General features: G+C 35.6%; 1 protein-coding gene across 3 annotated transcripts in view; it reads right to left on the reverse strand.

Moving 5' to 3' along the window:
- LOC107727216 (protein FAM135B-like) overlaps positions 1–10,917 on the reverse strand; it is a 67,430-nt gene that overhangs the window by 22,334 nt on the left and 34,179 nt on the right. For all 3 annotated transcript variants that reach the window (XM_016537011.1, XM_016537027.1, XM_016537017.1), the window contains exons 6-10: positions 9,676–9,849; positions 8,283–8,409; positions 4,249–4,402; positions 3,488–3,537; positions 3,219–3,374 (exon numbers count right to left, since the gene is read on the reverse strand). In XM_016537011.1, the coding sequence (XP_016392497.1) occupies positions 3,219–3,374; positions 3,488–3,537; positions 4,249–4,402; positions 8,283–8,409; positions 9,676–9,849 (661 nt within the window). The remainder of the gene's footprint in view (positions 1–3,218; positions 3,375–3,487; positions 3,538–4,248; positions 4,403–8,282; positions 8,410–9,675; positions 9,850–10,917) is intronic.

Below are 10,917 nucleotides of genomic sequence, written 5' to 3' on the forward strand. Positions count from 1 at the left end.
TTTATTATGCCTGTATAGGTCTTTGATTACTTTTATTGAGTTATTTTAATACTTCAACAAACTAAATGGAAATGAAATAATATATATATATATTTAATGTATTTATATATATGTACATGTATATGTGTGTGGCTGTACATACACATATGTAGTTGTTTTTTTGGTGTTTGGCTTAGTGTTATGTTAGAATCATTATTATACTCTTATACCTTTTGTTCTTTAATATTTTGAATTGTTTTTAGCTTTATTTTTTTGTTTTCATTTAAATGTTTAGTTTTGAAATGTTGTTGAATGCATTTGTCATTTTTATTTAATTTCTTTTATTTTCTTAAATGTGTGTATATACAGTGGGTACGGAAAGTATTCAGACCCCCTTAAATTTTTCACTCTTTGTTGTATTGCAGCCATTTGCTAAAATCATTTAAGTTAATTTTTTTTCCTCATTAATGTACACATAGCACCCCATATTGACAGAAAAACACAGAATTGTTGACATTTTTGCAGATTTATTAAAAATGAAAAACTGAAATATCACATGGTCCTAAGTATTCAGACCCTTTGCTGTGACACTCATATATTTAACTCAGGTGCTGTCCATTTGTTCTGATCATCCTTGAGATGGTTCTACACCTTCATTTGAGTCCAGCTGTGTTTGATTATACTGATTGGACTTGATTAGGAAAGCCACACACCTGTCTATATAAGACCTTACAGCTCACAGTGCATGTCAGAGCAAATGAGAATCATGAGGTCAAAGGAATTGCCTGAAGAGCTCAGAGACAGAATTGTGGCAAGGCACAGATCTGGCCAAGGTTACAAAAAAATTTCTGTTGCACTTAAGGTTCCTAAGAGCACAGTGGCCTCCATAATCCTTAAATGGAAGACGTTTGGGACGGCCAGAACCCTTCCTAGAGCTGGCCGTCTGGCCAAACTGAGCTATCGGGGGAGAAGAGCCTTGGTGAGAGAGGTAAAGAAGAACCCAAAGATCACTGTGGCTGAGCTCCAGAGATGCAGTCGGGAGATGGGAGAAAGTTGTAGAAAGTCAACCATCACTGCAGCCCTCCACCAGTCGGGGCTTTATGGCAGAGTGGCCCGACGGAAGCCTCTCCTCAGTTCAAGACACATGAAAGCCCGCATGGAGTTTGCTAAAAAAACACCTGAAGGACTCCAAGATGGTGAGAAATAAGATTCTCTGGTCTGATGAGACCAAGATAGAACTTTTTGGCCTTAATTCTAAGTGGTATGTGTGGAGAAAACCAGGCACCTGTCCAATACAGTCCCAACAGTGAAGCATGGTGGTGGCAGCATCATGCTGTGGGGGTGTTTTTCAGCTGCAGGGACAGGACGACTGGTTGCAATCGAGGGAAAGATGAATGCGGCCAAGTACAGGGATATCCTGGGCGAAAACCTTCTCCAGAGTGCTCAGGACCTCAGACTGGAACTAAGGTTTACCTTCCAACAAGACAATGACCCTAAGCACACAGCTAAAATAACGAAGGAGTGGCTTCACAACGACTCTGTGACTGTTCTTGAATGGCCCAGCCAGAGCCCTGACTTAAACCCAATTGAGCATCTCTGGAGAGACCTAAAAATGGCTGTCCACCAACGTTTACCATCCAACCTGATAGAACTGGAGAGGATCTGCAAGGAGGAATGGCAGAGGATCGCCAAATCCAGGTGTGAAAAACTTGTTGGATCTTTCCCAAAAAGACTCATGGCTGTATTAGATCAAGAGGGTGCTTCTACTAAATACTGAGCATTTTTCAGTTTTTCTTTTTTAATAAATCTGCAAAGATGTCAACAATTCTGTGTTTTTCTGTCAATATGGGGTGCTGTGTGTACATTAATGAGGAAAAAAAATTAACTTAAATGATTTTAGCAAATGGCTGCAATATAACAAAGAGTGAAAAATTTAAGGGGGTCTGAATACTTTCCGTACCCACTGTATATACACATACATACATACACACACACATATATCAAACGACAACAGCTGTAAATCACAATGATACATTCTTTGTTGTTTTATTAATGGAGTATTTATGTTGTTCATTTTTCTGTTCATTCATTCATTCATTTTTGTCTAAATGTCTGACATGATGGTAATGGTAACATTATTTGGGAATGTGTATCTTTGTTATGAAAATATAAATTGTACACATAAATACCTAATAAATTGAATATAATAGTATAGTTAACAAATGCAAATTTGTAGTAATTATGTGATTTTAACACTTCTTTTACCATTTTTAGTTATTCAAAAGTCTTTAAAATCAACCATTTTAAATAAGAAATGAGATCAAATTAAAGAGAAAGTTGCTTTCTTTTTTAAAATAATCCTTAATGTTTAATAGTTAAAAAAATCCTCTTATTGTTAAAAAAATAAATAAAATAATAATAATAATAATAATAATAATAATAGTCAAAAAATAATAATTTCCCCATATTGAAGAATCACCCATTCATATAAAATAAGTATACTAAGTCACTGTAGATCATACGGGTAATATATCATTCATGCTGCATCTGAATCATTTTAGCTTTTCTCTCTGTATTTGTCTTACAGACACATTTTGAATGCATTACAATCTTGTGTTTTATATTCCTTTTTTAAGATCAGTCTTCCACAGCCTTCCACACATAAAGGAACCTCACGTACGAGAGAGAAATAAAACCACTCCAGTAATAAAAAACTAAATTGGATTCATCTCTTCATCTTTTTCATCATTATAATAACTCAGAGTTCTGTAATTAAAAGCTGAGCTGTCCTGTGGGTGGAATTACTGTATGTATCGAAAGAGATGAGGTTTCTACGTATAAAGCATCGCTCAAGAGAACGCAGAGTTGTGAGGGATGCTGGGAAATTCAGGCTGTGCATAAGCACCCCATTTTATTCCAGGATTTATCTTACAATAATTTAAATCAGCCTGACTAGAAACTAATTCTACTGTTGGTAATCAGGGAATCATGTTAGTTTGTTGCTACAATTATTAAATGAGCTGTTTGTATATTTCATAAACTAAAAATATCCTGTCATGCTCAAAATTCACCCTGTATGCAACTGAAAATCAGGCTTTAGCGCCATTTGTAGCAAGAAAGGAAGACCTATGGGCATTGAACATGCTCAAAAAGCCTCTGCAACTCATTTTTTATGCGACAAGAAATTCAACAAGAAATGTAGTCCAGGACTTCCCAGCCCAACATAAATCAGCTCTCACCCTGAGTGTGTGGTGCTCCTGGGCCAGATATGAGCGGATATGTGGATTAGGAACCGTGGCTTCCAAAAACTGTGTCCAAAGAGCAGCCAGCTGAGCACAGAGCTGCGTCAGTTCTTTACTGATCTGTTCTGCTACCTTCTCATGACCGCTCTGCAACTTTAAAACAATCAATCTCATTTAGTCACAGAACAATACTTCTTATTGTGATGGTGTTTAACCTACATCATCATATTAATGGAGGCATTTGATAAGTAAAGTGTTTCACAAACCTGCAGTTCAATGGTGAGCTGGTTTAATGTTTCTTCAAGAGGAAGGTCCTCTGGAAATAAAAACATAAGGAGACAGTTTAGACACAGACAACAACTATTGTGGTAATACCATATATATATATATATATATATACAGTGGGTACGGAAAGTATTTTCATTTATTTTATTAGCATTTATATGCTTGTGTTACGTGATATACATATTACAGTTTCACCTGCTCCTCAGTGTTGCTTTAAAGTTAATTCATGCATAAAATTGTTATTTACTCACGCTCATGCTGCTGTAAACCGTAAAACAGATTATTTAGCACATACTCTTGGCTCTGTTTTTCTCACAACCACAGTGAATAAGTCAGGCTTTAAAAGTGAAAGCATGACTGAGATGATCAATCAATTAATTGTCATTTATTCTTCAGTGTCACATGATCCTTCAGAAATCATTCTAATATGCTGATTTGCTGCTCAATAAACTTTTCTTATTATCAATTTTAAAATGAGTTGTGCTGAATAGAAAGTAAAAAGCAACAACAACAACTATTGAATGGCTTCAAAGTTGTATTACCGTATTGTCCCGAATATAAGACGATATTTTTTTCTTGGAAATACATCTGAAAAAATGCGGTCGTTTTGTGTCCGACAGAAGAAAGAAAACCTTATGGATTTTGAAGGACATGAGGGTGAGTAAATGATGACAGGGAACTGTCTTTGAGAAAGCCACACACATTTGAAGTGAATGAGTTACATAAGAGTTTGTGATTATACCCATCTCTATGTGTTGCAGTTGAGGGATCTCCTTCATTAGCGCCGTGTAATAGGAGCGCAGAGCTCTGTGAGCCGCCAGCAACAGTTTACAGATGCGCCGGTGCCACGTGTAAGCTCTCTGCAGACAGTTCTCCGACGGCACGTAAAAACTGCCCTGTAAACACACATACATTCACACAGGACATACGAGTGGAGGTCAGATTTTACTGCATGTCAACCTTCTTCCCTGTTATATCTGCACACGCATAACCACTGTTCTCATAAGTTCTCCTTTAAGAGCTGAAAACACACGACAAAAAGAGGAAAATAGGAATATATAATTCCTCAAGACAATCTGTCTGTCTGTCCGTCTGATATCATATTTGTGTGATGTGGTTGTTATGAGCAGCAGCTGTATGTTTATGTTTGGTTGAGCCTGAAGCTCAATAATTAGATGAAGATCAAACACAAAGTAAAACTTTTAACGCAGTCAGTTTCCCAGCAGTAAAATAGGAGAAGTGTGCATACGTGGCACTCGCTTATGGAGAACGACACGGAGACGTCGTGCCGACAGGAAGTGCACACATGTAATGTAACGTAATGTAAACTCATAACGACATAAGATCATTTATATGACGTCTCTTTTTAACATAATGTCTCTTTGATGCATTTTATTTGATTTATAGCATTTTCAGCAATTTTCACATTTCTGGGTAAAAGCAAATTGAAATAAAGTTTAAAAAATAAGAATAATAAGAATAAAACATACACTGCTAATGTGTAGTACACTACTAATTGCTGCTTTGACACAATCAGTATTGTATAAAGCGCTATACAAATAAAGGTGACTTGACTACTATTCAAAGGTTTGTGGTCGGTAAGATTTGTTTTTGAAAGAAGTCTTTTATGCTCACCAAGGCTGCATTTTCTGACCAAAATAAAGTTAAAACAGTAAAATTGTGAAATATTATTACCATTTATGGTTTCACTTTATTTTGATGGTCCCTTTAACACATTCTGTTGACTGTAAGTAACATTGCACGTACATATCTACTAACTCTCATTTATAAGCACTGTTTATATTTGAAAATATTTTAGAATATTATTTATTCCTGTGATGCAAAGCTGAATTTTCAGCATCATTACTCCAGTCTTCAGTGTCACATGATCCTTCAGAAATCATTCTAATATGCTGATTTGCTGCTCATGAAGCAATTCTTCTTATTATTATTATTATTAATTTTAAAAACAGTAGTGCTGTTTAATGTTTTTATGGAAACCATGATGCATTTTTTTTTCTTTGATGAACAGAAAGTTCAAAAGAACAGCATTTATTTGAAATCTTTTGAAACATTATAAATATTTTTACTGTCACTCTTGATCAATTTAATGTGTCCTTGCGGAAATGAAAGTGTCAAAAATAAAATAAAGTGAAATTAAAGTGCCATAAAATAAAATGTCAAAAGCATTACCTTGTTACCTTTTCATACTAGCGTGGAAACAGGCTTCTATATGAATCCAAAACACTAAATACAAGCTATTTTTAAATGTACAGTTGTAGTTAACAGAAAACGCTGGTGATGCTTTAAATGTTTGGAGCAAAGGCTCATAAATTGCTGATGTAGGGGTGGTTGTGAGTTTGTTGGGCCTCTAATATGTCTTTACTGCATACTTGTGTATACTGTGTAATATGTGTGTGTATGTTTGTAAAGAGAGTACTGAACGCTGTCATTATATGTGTGAAGCTTTGTAATCTACATTCAGTTATGTCCTTTTGACTCAAACGGATGCGTACTGAATTCAGTCTCTCTCTCGCACGCACAAACATCTGCTCTGTGCTTTCTACTGACATTTCTCGCATTTTAGTACCTGTGACAGCTGGAAAACACACAGGGTCAATATTACACTCACATACAAGCAACATAGGTCATAGTTCACAGAGCCAAATTTAATGTAAGAAATTGTGTGCGCAAGGTAGAGTAAACGTGCCAGCTTGCACTGTGGGATAGTGTCATCTGTTTGCGGTCAACATGTGTATAAATACATTCATGCAAGTCTGTACGCTATATATTACAAGTCTTCTGAAGCCGTACAGTAGTTCATTACAAGTATCGATGCCCAATATGAGTTGAATCTTTTCAGTGAATCATCTGATTCACAAAACTAGTCTGAATGATTTGTTTAGGAATCAGTCTGATCTGATTGCAGCAGAAAACGTGGAGAATGAGTGAATACAATTTAACCTGACTTTAAATTTAATTTATTCTAAATTTACTTTGAAGTTGTTGTTCACTGAGCTATGTTTTAGTTCTCACAGAAGGCTGTTGTTTGATTCAGAAGTCTTGCAAATTTATATGACATTTATGATACTTTCATGCTGTTTTTGTTTTGATTCATTTAATAATGAAAACATGAGCAGTACAATCTTTCTTAATTTCTCTTTTGTGTTCAACAGATGAAAGAAAGCCAAAGGGGTTTGGCATAAAGGTGAGTAAATGATTTATTTTGGGGGGGGGGAACTATTTCTTTAAGTGTCCAGATACATTTTGGGTTAACTGTATGTTGCTTTTGCAAAAGACAAAAAGATTAACTCGTCACCTAATGAGCTTGAAAATCTTGTCTTATGTCACAGAGTGAAAAGCAGCACATTATGTCCTTCATTGTAAAGTAGAAGTGCTGAGGAGGGCTTATAGAAAGCAGAGCGAGAGAGAGAGAGAGATGCTTGCTCCTCATGTTTGAGGCCGTTAAAGCTGGGCTCGTTACGATGATCAAACGCTGCATCCCTCCAGCGAAACGCTGTACTTAATAAAGTGCCCTGCAGGGGGGGTGTAAACGTAGGACCCATACGGAGACGAGAGGCCAAGGATTTCCTGCCTAAATGGAAATCTTCACAGGCAAGAGAAACCTCTCAGTTCATCCAGTCAGAAAAAAAAAACAAAAAACAACGGAGGGCTACTTTGTCCTCAGAAAACGACCAGCAAGATCTATGCTGTTTAACTCTAAATTGTTCTGGTTTAATGTCTGCATTTCATTTAGGGCCAGTTGAAGCAGGTATTATTTGGAAAATCCATGACTGTGTTCTGAATGAATGCTGCACATTATATGCACTGCATACTGCCTGGTATTTTTTAAATAATTAATGGTTACACTTTATTTCGATAGTCCACTTTAGACATTCTATTAACTATAAGTAACTTTGTAACTACATGTCAACTACATGTCAACTACATGTCAACTACATGTCAACTACATGTCAACTACATGTCAACTAATTCTCATTAATTTGCAACTACATGTCTACTAACTCTCAGAGTAGACTGTTAGGGTAGGTTTAGGGTTAGTAGAATGTTGACAAAGAAAGTGTTAGAAGATATTAAGCAGACAGTCTACTAATACTCTACTAACTGCTAGTTGACATGTAGTTGCAAAGTTACTTGCTGTTAATAGAATGTCTAAAGTGGACTATCGAAATAAAGTGTTACCTAATTAATAATAATGGAGTAATAGGTGAAACTGAATGCATTACTCAGGCATTAGTATGCAAAGTTGTCATATGAACTCAGTATGTTTAATGTAGCATCAGGTTATTTATTTCTGAAATAAAGGGGATATACTTTCTATTAATAAGAGAATCCTGAAAAAAAAATGCATCACATTTTCCACAAAAATATTAAGAAAATCTATGAAGAAAAACTGTTTTAGTTATTCATAATAATAAGAGCCATTATTAATAAATGAGCACAATAATAAGAACCATTGTTAATACTTGAGCACCAATAATAACTGTTAATATATATATATATATATATATATATATATATATGACCATTCTCTGCTCTTTTTCTGGCAGATACTAAAAGAGAATTGAACTATCTAAAAACCCAGAAGAGCATCACAGACCAGTTTCAGTGCTGTCAGCAGTCAGATAAGATGTGAGAAAGCAGGACTGAATTAAATACTTCAGTCGAGATCAGTACAGTCATTTAAACGCATTGAGATTATGTGTATATGCAAAATGATGAGTTATGATGATAATGTTAGATGTATGTTGTTACCTCTGTTGGCACAGGTTTGCAATATCCCGCCCCAAACATCAGATTCTCCACTGACATCGCAGAGGGCGGAGCTTCACTCTCTGGAGAGCCTTTACCCAGCCATGCCCCCTTACCACTGCGCGCGAAACTACAGAAAGACAAACGACAGACTGTAAGTACCTGTGGAGTGATCAATGTGTGCAGCTGTTACCAACTGAATTAACGTAAGGGATCTCAGTGGGAACCGCTCAAAAAATTCTTCATTATCCAGGCATGGACAATCATTTGTACCACATATCTGTGTAAAAACAATTCTTGCTGGTCCTTACGGAAAACCCAAAGACACACAAATGCCTGATTAGTTTGTAAAAGTCGGTCTTGAGAATATTTGTCACTAATGAGGCTTCTGTTCTCTGAAAACCATTACACATGACAGCTGATAAACACACACTTCGGATTTGACAGCTTTACTTTCAGGAGGGTTCAGAGAAAGATCTAGCACTTTAAAAGCTGATTTTTAAAGAACAGATCCACGGCAGTGAAAACACATCACATGCTGCCAGTAACACCTCCTACGAACAGGAGATACAGATCCAACAAACAATACACAGTATTCACCAATCAACTAGAAAAGCTGGCCAGTTTATGTGACCATGCTAACAAGCACATTATTGCTTTGTAATTTAATTTAATTTTAAAAATGTAATTAAATATATTTTTAAAAATTATGTAATTTAATTGGAAAAATTAAAACTAAATAATACTTGCCTTGGAAAATTTATGATGACATCATCTAAATTAAATTAAATCAAATTAAAATGCTATACTTTAAATAACTGGTGATTTATTATTATTATTATTATTATTATTATTATTATTGTTGTTGTTGTTGTTGTTGTTGTTGTTGTATGCAGTCATATTGGGTATATTGGGTTGTGAATGTGACCTGAGAACTAAACTTATTATCTATTATTTTGTATTGATAAATATTAAATTAAATTAAAATATTATTAATTAGTAACTATAAATAATAATAATAATAATAATAATAATAATATTATTATTGTTGCTTTGTAATTTAGTTCATTTATTTTTAATTGGGAAAAAAAAACTTAATACTTGCCTTACACAACTAATGATGAAATTATCTAAATTAAATTACATCAAATATTATTATTATTATTGTTATTATTAATTGATGCAATTTAATTTAGATAGTTTCATCATTAGTTGTGTAAGGCAAGTATTATTACGTTTTTTTTCCAATTAAAAATAAATGAACTAAATTACAAAGCTACAATAATAGAAACAACAAATAATAAAACAAAGCAGCAAAATACATTTTGAAGCCATGGTAAAATGCCTTAAACTGCTGATTGGCTGAGAACTGGTGGGGCGGAGTTTGTTTGATCACCTGATCAGTGGTTGGTGCAGTGCCACCAGAGAGGCGTGGATTGAGGCGGAGATGACGGACAGGTGGAAATAGTCAAACATGACGGGCAGGTGATGGTGTAGGCCTTGGTGAGGATGGAAGTGCAAACCCAACGTCCTGCTGCTAATCAGAGGCACTGAAGAGATATCCGCCAACCTAACACACAAACACAAAATAACACGCGTTATAGAAAGACACAGTCACAGTAGACTTCACACTCCATTCATTCATTCATATGCATGTTAACAATGGAGACCGGAAACGCAAGACAATGTATTTATCATTCACAATTTTACACTGAAATTCTCTGATCCAACTCATCCATTTAAAAACGTATTAACAACTGTACTGAGATGTGGCAGCAAGAGAAAAAGACCTGAATAAAGAAAACGTAGGAGAAGGAGAGAGAACGTGAGGAGGACAGGGAGATGAACAGGTAGTGCAGATAATGAGCTCGCATCAGTGCCGTCCCTGCAGAGCTCAGGGGCCACGGGGGCCACAGGGGCTGCCGCTCTGAGCTCAGGGGCTCTGCTGCAGGTAAGAGGGGCAAGTAATTGCTCTCATTTGTGCTGCTTTGAGACAGGAGTGTGCGTGTGTATATATGAGTATTTTAAGCTCTTGCACACTCTCTCACCTCAGCTCCTTAAATACCGACAGACAGAGAGATCATACAGATGACAGTAAAGAGGGAGAGAATGGTTGTACTTTGTGTGTGTTATAAACTGCGTACTATTTTTTTAATAGTATGTGAAATAATATGAAAATATTTCAAAATGTATGCTACATTATTGTCACGCAACCTCATTGTGTTGCATGTTTAATTCAGTGAGTTGTTTTCACCTGTATGTTTGGTATAACTACATGACCTACTACATTTGACAAAATGTACTGAATGGAGTGTGCTGTGTGGAATACACACTTCAGTTTGTTTGATCATCTTCCATTTTCACTGTGATGGATGAACAGGAAGCAATGCCATTGATTTTTAATATATCTGTGTTGACATTGTTGCATCGGACTGCCAAATGTGAAGATACTATTCTATATTGGAAGGAGTGCGTAACGTTTTCTGTTTGACATACTATTGTGAAACAGAAAACATGTTATTACTATTAAAACATAGTGGGCAATAAATAGTATATACTACAGTATGGAGAAGGCTAGTATTTCATTCTGGGCATGTACAATGTGTTCAAAAGTTTGGTGTCAGTAAGATTTTTTTTT

This window comes from Sinocyclocheilus rhinocerous, unplaced genomic scaffold (genome assembly GCF_001515625.1).
Source record: "Sinocyclocheilus rhinocerous isolate Xijiao unplaced genomic scaffold, SAMN03320098_v1.1 scaffold1154, whole genome shotgun sequence".
In the NCBI taxonomy this organism is placed as follows: Eukaryota; Metazoa; Chordata; class Actinopteri; order Cypriniformes; family Cyprinidae; genus Sinocyclocheilus; species Sinocyclocheilus rhinocerous.